At 46.5% G+C, this 14,665-nt stretch overlaps 1 protein-coding gene across 3 annotated transcripts; it reads right to left on the minus strand.

Annotated features, from left to right (window-relative positions):
• Window positions 1-665: 665 nt before the first annotated feature.
• LOC122542829 (WD repeat-containing protein 20-like) lies at window positions 666-14,358 on the minus strand. 3 transcript variants are annotated; one of them, XM_043680905.2, is made up of 4 exons: window positions 14,107-14,358; window positions 10,150-10,332; window positions 5,730-6,999; window positions 666-1,439 (listed from the first exon to the last, which is right to left on the minus strand). In XM_043680905.2, the coding sequence occupies exons 1-4, from the start codon at window positions 14,356-14,358 to the stop codon at window positions 1,411-1,413; spliced, it is 1,734 nt and encodes a 577-aa protein (XP_043536840.1). In that variant the 3' UTR covers window positions 666-1,410. The 3 variants fall into 3 exon arrangements, with proteins under 3 accessions (XP_043536840.1, XP_043536839.1, XP_087840215.1); XM_043680904.2 differs by having other exon boundaries at window positions 5,722-6,999; XM_087984089.1 differs by lacking the exon at window positions 5,730-6,999.
• Between the last annotated feature and the right edge of the window lie 307 nt (window positions 14,359-14,665).

Below are 14,665 nucleotides of genomic sequence, written 5' to 3' on the forward strand. Positions count from 1 at the left end.
ACTTCCTCAGGAAGTTCATTCCACACTCGAACCACCGTCTGTGTAAACATTTGCCCATCATGTCCTCTTTAAAATCTCTCTCCTCTCACCTTAAAGATGTGCCCCCCCAGTCTAGAAATCCCCCATTGTAGGAAAAATTCTGTGGATCCTATCTGTATCTTTCATGATTTTACAAACCTCTAAGTCAATTCTGGCTGTTTGTCAGGCATACCAAATGACTAACATCTGGGCTAAGGTGCCCATAGGAACTGTCATTGCTTGCAAAATAAAATGTGGAAGAAGTGCAGCTGGTAATTTCCTATGAAATGGCTAGATAAAGCAAGCAGGCAGGCAGTTAAAATGATAGCATTATATGAGAGCAGTGGACCATTTAGCCCTAAGATTACTCTGCTATTTAATAATAGTTGAGTGACCCTTCAACACCATGTTCTATGTTGTTTCAACATCTCAATTCCGTTAGCGCTCAGAAATCTACCAAGCTCAATTTTGCATATTTGCAACACTTCAGCCCTGTCAGGCAGAGTATTTTCAAGATTCACAACCCACTGAGTGAAGCAATTTCATCTCACCTGTGTGTGAAATAAATACTCAATCTCACATGTGCAACATCTGCTCACTATAACTCCAGGCTAAGGCAGGTCAAAGAAAAGTAACTCCAACCAGTGTTAGAAACATATTTTAAATATTTTAATAAAGGAGAAACCGGTCATTTGTTATCATTTTCAAATTACAGCATGGACAATATTTATGGCCCAAGGTAATGCTACCAAATGTAGTGCATCACAGCTCAGTTTCTGGTAGAACACCGTGATTAAGTGCAAATAAAAAAATAGCGGCCGTCAACGCTCCATTGGCCCACTTTACAAACAGCGTCAGACAAATTGTTCAGTCAAGGCCTCAATTCTTCAAATGCTTTTCCATATCATATTGGAGAGAAACTTTTCCAAATACCAGGACTTCATCCAAATCCTATTTCAGATGCTCATAATTTGTATTGCTGTCTTCTCGTAAATGATACTGTGATAAGAATTACACTGATTGCCCTGTCCTTAATTAGTTTCTTTGTCTATGTACATAATATATAATAATCTATCTGGAGTAAGACACTGATAAAGCTTCCTGCTCTGCTCGCTGGGTTACATTTTAGACTGTAAAGTTACATAAATTAGATGTGATCTGAGGTTCAAACTCCACCGAGGGATTTAGGTTCAATCTATTAATAAATAAAGGAGTTTGTTTGCACCAGTCATGGGTGAACAATTTGGGGATTCCTTATCCCAGAACTGGGAATGTCAGTGCATCAGCAGCTTCGATAGTCAACAGGCGAGTACTGAAATACTGGCAGTGCCCACTCGACAGAAAGTACTTTTGCACCAGAGGTCCAGTTACACCACCGTTCCACTTGGCGAATTAGCCTGATTCTGTGCCGACAACAAACCCTAAAAATACAGAACATACGCTGGTTATCACAATGCAACGGACAACAAAGGGGACCACAACCATGAAAATTAACATCAAAGAGGGACAGGCAGGTATGGCACAAAAGATTTTTGCCTTGGAAATTTGGAGCTCAATTACAATTCAAAAGAGAACCAAGGCAAAAAACAAGAAGAAATTGACATCAGGAAGCAGGATTAATTTGATACCTCTTTCAAAGAGCTAACACCAGCACAATGGGGAAAATGGCCTTCTTCACTATGATTCCATAAGCACTAAACGATAACCATTGATCCAGCACCCATCAAATCTGGGAAAAAGGGGAAGGGTTTAAAAGAAAACATAAATGGAGCTGGTGTGGGAAAATAATATTGAGGTGCACAATCCAGTTAAATGGCACAGCAGGCCCTGCTCCCCTGAACCACCACCCAGGAGACAGGGCTTGTTTATAGAGTATTTACCTACACCTATAACGTGCATTCACTGACACCAAGTGCCATCCTAAAGCTTTAAATGACATTATAAAAATGAAAGCTACACTGTTCCCTTCAAATAAATGTTCCGATTGGTTACGTAGAGAAGCGTGATAAGGAAATGTCAAAGTGGATGATCCCAACTAACACCGAAGAGAAACGAAGAGTGAGACATTAAGCAATAATGAGGCACAGTTATTCAGATTTCTCAGAATAGAGACAGGAGACAAACAGCAAGACATCCCCAAATGGAGGGATGACAAGGGATTGATGGGAAATCTCTGACAAAGGTACAAGGATGTGAAGGTGCCAAAGGAGGGACTGTGATGGAATATGGGGATGTGTAAAACAGCAGCAAATTTCCACTGAATATACTAAACTATACTAATCACCAATGACCCATATTTAACCCCTGTGCTGTTACTCATTTAACCCACTAGTCAGAAAAATACTAGCTAGGGCTCTGATAGTCAAGTCCTGATGGCAAGGCCTTACACAGAATTCAGTGAGAAGAGGGGAGAGTCAGCGTGAGCTGCGATACACCATGCACAGAAACCACCATTTAGGATTATTCTTTTAATATTCACTCCCCTCCAATGCACAGTAGCAGCAGTGTGCACCATCTATAAGATACACTGCACTAGTTCAGCAAGGATTTTCTGACAGCATCTTCTAAATCTGCACGCTCCAGGCCTGAGGGGAACGTTAGCAGCAGACGCCTGGGAACACGATCCTCTCCAAGACGCCCACCATCATGAAGTAGAAATATATCACCGTTCCTTCATTGTCCCGAGGTCAAAATCCTGGAATTCCCTCTCTAACAGCACTGTCGGTCTCCCTCCACCATATGGACAGCAATGGTTCACAAGGCAGCTCACCGCCATCTTCTCAAAGGGCAATTAGGGATGGGCCTTGCCAGCAACACCTGCACACTCTGAACAATTTTTTCAGAAGTACCAGAGTGTTGTGTTCAGGTTTGGACACATTAGGAAGGATATAACAGTCATAGAGATGTACAGCACGGAAACAGATCCTTTGGTCCAACTCGTCCATGCCGACCAGATATCGCAACCTAATCTAGTCCCACCTGGCCCATATCCCTCCAAACCCTTCCTATTCATATATTCATCCAGATGCCTTTTAAATGTTGCAACTGTACCAGCCTCCACCACTTCCTCTGGCAGCTCGTTCCATATACATACCACCCTCTGAGTGAAAAAGTTGCCCCTTAGGTCTCTTTTATGTCTTTCTCTTCTCACCCTAAACCTATGCCCTCTAGTTCTGGACTCCACCACCCCAGGGAAAACACTTTGTCTATTTATATTGGTCTCGGAAGGAGTGCAGCACAAATTACCAGAATTATACCTCAATCTTCCAAAGATTAAATTAAGATGAGAGTTTACATCAGCTGTGGTAACATTCCCAGGAATTTGGAAGGTAACAGAACAATTTGAACAGAGCTTGCAAGATATTAAGGGGAAGTGATCAGGTAGATGGAATGGTATGATTCCCACTTGTTGGGAGATTTAGGAAGTGTAGGAATCACCTGAAATGTAAGGCCTAATTGTTCAGGAATTAAGAAATACTTCTACACAGGGTGGTAGAAACTTGGAACTGACTCCTGCAAATTACAATTGATTCAAGATATAAATTTTAAATGAGATTGATAGGTTTTTATAACCAAAGTTATTCAGGAATGTGGTAAGAGACCATGTTCAGTACTATGTATGGAGTTAGATGCATATGTTACTGACTGGGGAAAAAAACTTGAGAGCTGTTCCTATAACTGGAGTTGGGGAACTAGATTAAGGAGAGCACCTTCAGGAAAGGATGGAGAATACGAGTAGCAAAGAAGAAGATTCCCATGCAAGTGTCTAGTATATGGAGCAAGGAATCAGGGTATAATTACATTTTATTTGATATACTGAACAAACGTGCATTAGAGAATAAATTAATCTCATCCCCCTTCTCTCTCTATTCCACAGTAAGATGCATACAAAGTAAACCATTTGGCACCTCTAGTCTGTTCTGTCATTCAATAAGATCACAATTGATCTATTTGTGTGCCAAATTTCACATTACCATCTACCTCTGATAAGCCTGGATTCCCCAAAAATCTATCCATTACTGTCTTAAAAATATTCAATGACCCATCTTCATGGGGTCATGGGTTTCAAAAGTGCTGTCAAAGGACCTTTGGTGAATTTCTGCCGTACATCTTGTAGATGGTACACAATTAATGTGGGTGGTGGGAGGAGTGGAGATTTGTGAATGTAGCACCAACCAAGCAGGCTGCTTTGTCAGTCAGTAGGTCATTAGCCTTCGTGATTATATGCTGTACCTGAACATTAAGCTTTTGTGACTCGTGTGCTCAAACATCTTTGCACCTCAGAATTCCGCAGCCATTCTCCATTTTATTCGACCTGCCAAAGTGCACAATTCCACAGTATGCTTCATCTGTCAAATCCTTATATATTCTGCACACTTGCTAACCAAGATTGACTCCTGGTCAAACAATGTTTTGATATTAAAATTCTCATCGTTGCTTTCAAGTCACTGACGGTTTCAACTCTTCCTATCACTGTGATCTCCTGCAGACCCACATATCTGTGGTAAACTAATTATGGTTTCTTAGGCAATCCCGATTTTGACTGCCCGAGCAATGGCAGACGTGCTGTCACTGCCTGGGCTCTAAAGTCTCAAATTCCATCCCTAAACCTTTCTTTTCTTCCTTGACTGTGCGCTTTCAGCAAGCTTTTTTTTGCTACCTGACCTTATATCTCCTTAAATGAACTGTGCTTCACTCCACTCCGTCAAAGAGGCACTTTATTTATAACTACAAATTGTCGTTCCAAGTTCAGAGCCCCTCCATCTGTGAGGGGAGGGCTTCACCCATTGTTTTCTGCTCGCTTTTGCTACTTCCGTAGCATTTCAGATGAATAGCAAACAACACTTACTTTTATAGCACCTTAAAAGGTGTGAGAAGTCGCAAGATACTTCACACGAGCAAAATAAGGAGATAAAAGGACAAATGATTGGTCACAAAGATGAGCTTTTCGTGGTCTTAGGAAGGAGAAATTTAAGGGTGCAATTCCAGAACTTAGGATATAGGCTTTCGGAGCAAAGAAAACCAGGAATATGCAAGGGACTAAAATGAGAAGATTGAAGCAGCGTGGGAGGGTAGTAGGGCTGGAGACGTTATGGAAAAATGGAGATTGCATAACTGTACAAAAATGCTTTAAGAGGACTCTTGTGGTGGAGTGGGAGCCAGAAAGACCATGTTCAAGTTCCATCTACTCTGGAAACGTGTTATAATCTTCCCAAACAGGTTGATTAAAATAACCGCACTGCTCCGAGAGCCTGTCTTTCCTGTTACAACTGTCCAGCACACACAACATCTTGAGCTCTTCCCAAACAACGCTTTGTGATGGTTTATTAACACCTGACTACCAATTATAACATTATTTCTCCAGCACCCTTAATGTAGGAAAACACTCTGTGGTATTTCACAGGAGTGTCAGCAATCAAAATTAGACACCAAGCTGCATAAGAATATTTTTGGAGACGTCAGTCAGAAGTGTGGGTTTTAAAAGCGGCTTTGAAACGAATGAGGTGAAAAGAGGTGGAGGACATTAGGGAAGAATTCCAGAGTTTAGGGCCCGTGCACTGAGGCACTGCCACCAATAATTAAAATCCAAGGGTTCACCAATAGCCAGAACGGGAGGAGCACAGAGATCTCGGGAAGGTTTGAAGGCTGCAGGAGGTTACCGGGGTAACGGCCCTGGTCAGTCTCCATGCCTCCCATACTCACCACTTTACCTGGCCGTGCCCATGTGCAAATGAAGCCTTCTTGGCAAGCAGTGACTATGCAGTCCTCCAAGAATATCAACACCGTTAGTCTCTCGTGTGCGATCTTTTTACAGACCAGAGGCTCCAGCAAGGGCACTTCGTCCATGCGGGGACACAAGGTGGTCCCCAAAGTCTTGGCAGTGTCGAGTTTGTTCCGCGTGACCAGGTTGAGCTTATCGTTGCTCTTGCTAATGACATGGCTGATGCTGTGGTTCCGCTTGTGCTCCTTCTCTGCACTCTTGTCTTTGCGGTCATGCAGCGTCAGCGTGGCAAACTTGCTGATGCTGAAGGGCACTCCCCCGTCCGTCGAGTGGGCCTTGCTGTTGGCGTTCGTGACGGCCGGGTGCGGAAGACTGTTCGACCGGGAGAGCGAGTGCGGAATGGAGTTAGCCATGTTGGCTTCCAGCGCGAGGCTGCTGGTGTGGCTTCCACAGCTCAGGGAGCTGGGCACGGTCGTGTTCACCATGTTCGTGTGTGTCCGAGCTCGTGAGAGGGGCTGATGGGGGAACAGAATGTCTTCCGTCAGGTCCCACAGACAAAACTGAGTGTCCTGCCCCACTGAGCCGAAGCGGTAAGTCACGTTCGTCGCCCGGCCGTCTGTGGAGTTGTGCTTGGACAGTCGGGATAAAGTGCTGTTGGTCCGATTGCGGCCTAGCGGGGCATGCTCCTGAAAGTCCTCGTCGCTGCCGCTGAACTCGGGCTGCTCCCCGTCGTCCACACTGCTTGTGTAAGGGTCGAAGGCCACCACGCTGACCCAGGACTTGTGGCCGTGACCACGGGCGACCACCCGACAGTCCCAAAAGGACCAGACCGTCACCAGGTCGTCCTCCCCGCCCGTCACGATGTACCGGCCGTCTGGGCTCCAGCACACGCACAGCAGCCCGCCAAAGTAGCTCTTCATTGCGCCGTACAGCTCCATTGAGTCAAAGTGGAAGACCCGCAGGCTGCCATCTTGACTGGCACATGCCACGTACTTGCCGTCGGGGGCAAAGGCGAACTCATGGAGGGCACCCTCCCCGACGGACCACTTCAGGAGCGGGTTGCGGCTCGACTTGCTTTTGCAGGTGTAGACGGTGAAGCCCGGCCCCTGCTTCAGCGGCTGGTAGTGAGGTGCGGTGGTGCCACACGGGTGCTCTACATTGTACAAGTAGAGGTTGCCACTGGTGTGGGCGACAAGGAAAAGACTCTCAGACTCCGGCATCCACTTCAAACAGGTCACCTTGGTCTTGTCGATGAACCTCTGCACAGCAAAGAGGAGGAAACCACCTTTAAACTTTCGAACACGAGAAAGCAGGAAAACAGGGTGTGGGAATGCAACCCATCTCACACAGGAGACTCCTTTTAAAAAGTTCTGTTCATCGGACATGGCTGTCCTTGGACAGGACAGTACTTACTGCCCGTCACTAATAGGGCAGACTGTGAGAGGATGGTGGATTACCTTCCCTAAAAGACCAGCTAGGCATTTTGTTGGTACAACAATTGATGGTAGTCTCACAGTCACCATTAATCCAGAATTTATTAACTCAGTGTTAATTTCATCAGTTGCCATGGTGGTATTTGAACCTTTTGTCACCACAGCATTAACTCCAGAGCCTCTGGATTATTATTAGATTGGATTAGATTCCCTACAGTGTGGAAACAGACCCTTCGGCCCAACCAGTCCACATTGACCCTCCGAAGAGTAACCCATCCAGACCCATTTCCCTCTGACTAATGCACCGAACACTAATGGGCAATTTAGCACGGCCAATTCACCTAACCTGCAGATTTAGATTAGGTTAGATTACTTACAGTGTGGAAACAGGCCCTTCAGCCCAAGAAGTCCACACCGACCCTCCAAAGAGCAACCCACCCAGACCCATTCCCCTACATTTACCCCTTCACCTAACACGATGGGCAATTTAGCTTGGTTAATTCACCTAACCTGCACATCTTTGGACTGTGGGAGGAAACCGGAGCACCCAGAGGAAACCCACACAGACACGGGGAGGACATGCAAACTTCACACAGACAGTCGCCCGAGGCTGGAGTCAAACCAGGAACGCTGGTGCTGCGAGGCAGCCGTGTTAACCACTGAGCCACTGTGCAGTCCTATTACTCTAGTGGCATGACCACTACTACACCAATGGAGAGTGCTGGGGTCGAAGCCCCCAGGAGTGGGGGATACCCAAGGTATGCCTCGGTGCTGATAAGAGAACCTTTGTAAATAACAAAGCAGACTTCAAAACACCAAACTCAAGAAGCATATTGAGCACTGGTGAAAAAAAGATACACTTTGTCAATGCAATGTCTCTTACATTCATCAGGACAATTCACAAGAATGCCAACATTTAAACTGCATGAGAGGAGAGTGCTGGTTGGCTGGCAAGTGAAGTCCTAAACTGATTCTGCAATTAAACAATATTTGCTGGGTAATGCTGGACGTGTGAAGAATTACAATGGCAACCAATTGAGGATGGTCAGTTGGGCTTGCAATGTATTGCATTTGCTTACAATAGAAACTGTGTATACTAATACAGAGGGTCCTGTTCTCCCCTGACAAAGAACAGGTGCACACATTGGGCTTGTCGCAACAAAACAGGGGTCAACAATTGGCTGGTTAATTTCTCAGGGCATTGTCCTGACCAATCAGGATTAACACATTTGGTTTAAAATCTGTCTCTACCAATCAACACCCTCCTCTCATGCAGCATAAATGTTGATCTTCCCCTTTAGTGGTATTCTTGAAGTTTCACCAAAATGGGCCTTTTTTTTCAGCAATGGTCAAGTTCTTCACTACCAAAGGAAAAAGGGACAATCACACACTCCATTATCCAAGTCATTGTAAAGTCTGCTCTGGGATACAGAAAGGACTGGGTTTAAATCGAACCAAAAGAATTCTACGAGATCTTGGATGCCATTCATTCTGTTCCTTCAACAAGGACCGGTGGCTCAGTGGTTAGCACTGCTGCCTCACAGCACCAGGGCCCCAGGCTCGATTCCAGCCTCAGGCGACTGTCTATGTGCAGTTTGCACATTCTCCCAGTGTCTGCGTGGGTTTCCTCCCACAGTCCAAAGATGTGTGGGTCAGGTAAATTGGCCATGCTAAATTGCCCGTAGTGTTAGGTGCATTAGTCAGAGGGAAATGGGTCTGGGTCTGGGTGGGTTACTCTTCGGAGGTTCGGTGTGGACTGGTTGGGCTGAAGGGCCTGTAGGGAATCTAATCTAAAAAAAAAGGAAAACAAAATGTTTTTAAATAAGGCAAAAGAAATCCCAGCACTACATGACAGATCAATTGTGAGGGAAAGGATGGGACATGACTGGAGGACGGGAAGAATGGAGTTATCAGATTAAAAAGAAACCTTTCCAAATGTAACAGAATAGAGTGAATGGGAAGGAAGACCACACTGAACGGTCCTCTCACTGCGGAGAAGCAAGAGCACTGGGCATCTCTCAGTAACTTCCCTTTTCCCATTTACCCCCCTGGAAAGGAAATAAATACTCAATACTTTAAACCAAAGCTCAAAGACAAATGGAACTAAGGCAAGGTAGACTCAGGTACACCGAAGACCAAACACGACTTGCACTGACATAGCACATTTAATGCAGCAAAAGTGTTTTGGACACAATGTGACATTGAGCCACATTAGGGGATGTACAAGAGAGATGAGCAAAAGCTTGTTCAGAGAATTAATGTGGAATTTCTAGCTTAAGGCTGTCTTAGGTTCAGGGCTATTATAAACATAAGAATGCTACTGTAATGAGCAATGTCAACTGGTAAATGTATATCTGGGGTGAGGATCTGAGAGGCAGTGGAACAATAGTTACTGCCTGACTAAAATGGTGCAGGTGTTAGCATTGACCTCACCCCTTTGTATAAGGTGAGTTTAGGGATGATGTCATTTTGTGTGTAGAAATGGTGTTCAGTTATTTTGGAAAACATGCCTTCATTGCTAACTTAGACCTGTTGACTTGTGCCAATTTAAATACTGTGGTCCAGTTGCATGTTTAATGGAGGATATTGATAAATGTTTCTAACTTTGTTTTTGTGCAAGTCCAAATACACCACTGTTCAGTTCAAATGCAGTAGGTATCAGTACTACATGACCACCTCATGTAATAAGTGCTCCAAGGACCGAAAGCACATGAAAAAGGTGCTCAACAGAAGCTGTTGACGATTAAATGCGAGGGGAGGAGTAGGTACAAGGGACCTGGAAGTTGGTGGAGCACCAGGGCCCATCATCTCTCTTCCTTGGCTCTGACTGCAAGGACAAGGGCACCATTCCAGGGGCTTTCTCAGTCACTGCACATGGACAGGACAACAGAAACCACTGCCCCATTAGGCCATTGTTACTGTATGAATTACAGTCAATCCTCAAACGTGCAATGCATACTCGGGCAATCACACTACCTCTTCATTGAACAACTTGCTGGTTTCTTTCTTGATCGGATCCAGGTACTGGACTTGTCCTGCAGAGAAGCCAACTACAAGCGAGACACTGTCGGGCGTGGCAGTGAACTGGTTAAAATCGTGGCAGGTGGGTTGTGTCCCTTTGTAGATACGTTTGTCAATGGGTTTACTCAGATCTGCTGCCTAAGGAGAACATAAGAGGTTCAGTTTTAGTCAGTATGACTGTGGGTCTCAGTACTGTACTACAAGCAGCTAAAAATGTACAAGTCTTATCAAATGAAAGACCCAAATTCCAACGGGGTGACAAAGCTGTGACAGTAAACGAGGAGCCAAGCATTTGCTGAGGGTATAACGGAACAGCTTTAATGTGACTAAATGACCAGGCATTACATGTTAGGAAAGTAAGCAGGCCATTCAGCCCACTGATGTTGATCCATTATTCAATTTAATGATGTTTGTTCTCTTTCTTAACTTCCATCTACTTAGCTTTGTTTCCATAACTCCTTTTATAAAAATGTATCCATTCACAGGATGAGAGTGTCACTTTGGTACCTATGCCCTTGAGAAGCAGGTTATGTGCCTTGTAAAATAAAAACATATCAATCTCATTTGTTAAGTTTTCAACTGACTTCCTCAACAATGTCCCCATCAAACACTCCCAGGACAGGAGCACAGGTAGATATAGAGTAAAGCCTCCTCTACACTGTCCGCATGAAACACTCCCAGGACAGGGACAGCACAGGGTTAGATACAGAGTAAAGCTCCTTGAGAGGCGGGGGTGGTGGGGGAGGTCCAGATTTCCATCACCCTCTGCTCTGACTGATGCGTAGGCTCTGCTCAGTCTGGCCATACAGAGGCTTCAGCCAAATACAAAAACCTTACCACAACCACATGAGAGGTGAGAAACAGGAGTAGGCCTTTCATATGCCTTTTCAGCCAGCTTTGCTACTGAATAAAATCATTACTGCTCTCCCCAGGATGAAGGCAGCATGAGACAGATACAGAATAAAACTCTCTCTCCACTTTTTATCAGAAAGTAAATCTTCCTTTACACTGTCCCCATCAAATACTCCCCGGGCTGTGACAGCATGGGGTTAGATACAGAGTAAAGCTCCCTCTACACTGTCCCCATCAAACACTCCAAGAACAAGGACATCACAGGGTTAGTTACGGAATATTTTTTTTTATATAATTAGAATTCCTACAATGTGGAAACAGGCCATTCAGCCCAACAAGACCACACCGACCGTCCGAACAGTATCCCACCCAGACCCATTTCCCTACTGACTTTCGGCAGGATGTTACTCATGCCCCCCCCCACACATTAACAGCACAGAGGTGGAATGAGTGGAGAGTGTCAAGCTCCTGGGAGTGGTCATCCACAACAAGCTTTCTTGGACTCTTCATGTGGACGCACTGGTTACAAAGGCCCAACAATGTCTCAGGCAGCTGAGGAAATTTGGATTGACGGCAAATACCCTTGCCAACTTTTATAGGTGCACCATCGAGAGCATTCTGTCTGGATGTATCACTACCTGGTATGGCAACTGTACCATTCAAGATCGGAGATGGTTACAGAGAGTGGTGAACTCGGCCCAGACAATCACAAAGGCCAACCTCCCATCTATAGAACCCATCTACCAGGCCCACTGTCAAGGAAAGGCCACCAACGTTCTCAAAGATCCATCCCACCCTGGCAATGTTTTTCTACAACCTCTACCATCGGGGAGAAGGTACAGAAGCCTGAACACGCACCAACCGGTTTCGAAACAGCTTCTACCCTACTGTATCAGAATATGAATGGACTCTCAAACTCTTAACATTGCCCTGTACCTGTGTTTTTGTTTCTGCTGCTGTTTACCTATTATTTACTATCTAAGCGACTTAACTCTGTGATCTGCCTGTATTGCTCACAAGACAAAGCTTTTCACTGTGCCTCAGTACACGTGACAATAAATTCAAATCAATTTATTTACCCGACTCATACCGTACACCCTATCTGTACGGTACAGATCTATACTGTACATCCCTGAACACTACGGGCAATTTAGCATGGCCAATTCTCCTAACCTGCACATCTTTGGATTGTGGGAGGAAACCCACGGGGAGAATATGCAAACTCCACACAGACAGTTGCTCAAAGCTGCAATTGAACGCTAGGTGCTGTGAGGCAGCAGTGCTAACCACTGAGCCACCTCTTCTGTTGCCCAGGATCTCTCCTTGCAACTTAACCCCAAGAGTCCAAGTACCTTTCTGACAAATCCACAGTACACTCCCTACACTTCCTCGGGGTTTGGTGTTCTGAACTGCTCAATGTAGACAGGGTGTGATCTCACCAGGATTTATCTAACAAAAGCATTAACTGATTCCCTTGTGTTCTAATCTTCCAGATATAAAGGACACCTTTCTATTAGCCTTTTGGACTATCTGTACTTATTATTAAAATGACATGAACAAAGAGCCCCAAATCTCTTTATGCCTCCACTATTTACAGCACTTCCCCATTTAGGAAGGCTGTTGTGATGATGAATTTAGTTGCCTTATAAAGAGCTTCATACCATTAGAATAAAGCTGCATCTCCCATAATCTTCAGTGATTGCAGCAGAGATAGAAGGGGAAAGGTTTAGGAAGCAAACAGGAAACAAAGAAGACTCTTTCTAGACAGCCTGATAAAACTAGTGATCACAGCATTTGTAGTCAGCACTAAATGAGGAGGCTGTCAATGAGTCCAGGCACCACTGCTGAGATAAAACAGTGTGAACCAATACAAGATGGAACACAGGACAGTGCAGAGATGCAGAATTGAGCAGCTTTGCTATCCTGAGAGTGTTGATGAGATGAATGCAAAAGGGAGCTTTACTCTGTGCTTAATTCCATAGTTAGACCTAATCTGAGAGTTTTGATGAGGACTGGGTGGAGAGAACTTTACTCCGTATCTAATCCCCGTGTTTTACCTGTCTTGGAGAGTTTGATGGGGCAGTGTAGACGAGCGTGGATCGATTTATAAATGCTGAGCTTGGTCCTCTTGACAACTCGGTGAAACTGAGGACTGCAGATAGGGAGATCAGAGTCCAAAAGTGTGGTGCTGGAAAAGCACAGCCAGTCAGGCAGCATTCGAGGAGCAGGAGAGTCGACGTTTTGAGCATAAGCTCTTCACTAGAAATATCCTGATGAACTGCTTATGCTCGAAACGTTCACTCTCCTACTCCTCTTGACAACTAGATGAGTAATTCCAATATCAGACACTATAACCTTTACAAATGCAAAATGTATTTCACAGATCAGAACGTTTCACTAACATTGCATTCTTGGAGATAGGCCTGCAGATGCTGGGGAGTCAGAGTGGATAGTGAGAGGCGCTGGAAAAAGCACAGCAGTTCAGGCTGCACCTGAGGAGCAAGAGAGTTGTCGTTTTGGGCTTAACTCTTCACCTGGTGTGTTTTTCCCGGTGCCACACTCTGACATTGTGTTCATCTTTATTCTTTAGTTCAGCACAGACACCCTTGACCATCAGATAACAGCTCTTCACCCCCCCCTGCCACGCCATCACCTAACCTCCCACCACCCATGCCCTTCAGCTGCCGTGACTTAACATGGTCAGACCTTGCTCTGGGAACCTAACTCCCAAGCGCCCACCGATCAAACTCCAACATTTCGCCCAAACCTGACCCAAAGCCCCGAGGGTTGAGCTCTGACACTCCGTGACCCCCACCCCCCCTCCGGGCCTTGCTCTGCCATCTACCCGACTCCCTCTACCTCTACCTCCACCCACCCAAAGTTGACAAAGAGAGTGCCAACACCCCACTACGACCCTCAACCCTTGACCTCTGCCGTCTGACCTCTGTGGGGGGAAACCTGGTGTCACCATGACCCCCCCCCAACCCCAAATGGGGTTGTCTCAGTAAGCCCCGCCCAGTTTGAGGGGGGGGTCACTGGGAGGGGTCTCCCCGGCCTCACCTTCCTGGGGCCCCGGTACAGGTAGAGGTAGAGTTCGCGGCCCACATTGAAGCAGATGCGGTCCCCGCTGCCGCTCTGGTCCCTCACGTTCACCATGGAGACCCGCACCGGGTTGGTGCCCTGGGTGGCGCTCAGGGGCACCCGGTTCGGGCGGCTGTACTCGGACAGGCTCAGCAGCTTGTAGGCTCCCTCCCGGGTCCGGAACTGCGACTTGATCTCGTTCAGCTCCTTCCCTCCGCCCTCCGCCGCCATCTTCAGCCGGAACCGCGCCGACACCGACACCGCCCCCTCCTGGCCCGGGCCCTCCGCCGACACCGCCCCCTCCTGGCCCGGGCCCTCCGCCGACACCGCCCCCTCCTGGCCCACAGGCCTCCGCCGACACCGCCCCCTCCTGGCCCACAGGCCTCCGCCGACACCGCCCCCTCCAGCCCAGCCTCCGCCAACACCGCCCCCTCCAGCCCAGCCTCCGCCGACACCGCCCCCTCCTGGCCCACAGGCCTCCGCCGACACCGCCCCCTCCAGCCCAGCCTCCGCCAACACCGCCCCCTCCAGCCCAGCC

The sequence above is a fragment of the Chiloscyllium plagiosum genome, unplaced genomic scaffold, assembly GCF_037043375.1.
Source record: "Chiloscyllium plagiosum isolate Xiang-an unplaced genomic scaffold, Cpla_swu_hap1 HiC_scaffold_47, whole genome shotgun sequence".
Taxonomy (NCBI): domain Eukaryota; kingdom Metazoa; phylum Chordata; class Chondrichthyes; order Orectolobiformes; family Hemiscylliidae; genus Chiloscyllium; species Chiloscyllium plagiosum.

Excerpts from the sequence above, each read along its gene's own strand:
- LOC122542829 (XM_043680904.2), bottom strand. The coding sequence starts at position 14,358 with ATGGCGGCGGAGGGCGGAGGGAAGGAGCTGAACGAGATCAAGTCGCAG. Across the intron at positions 10,333-14,106 it reads TGTACCGGGGCCCCAGGAAG|GCAGCAGATCTGAGTAAACC; the intron begins GTGAGGCCGGGG and ends TGTTCTCCTTAG. Across the intron at positions 1,440-5,721 it reads GGGCACGGCCAGGTAAAGTG|GGTTTGTTGTCGGCACAGAA; the intron begins GTGAGTATGGGA and ends CTGTATTTTTAG.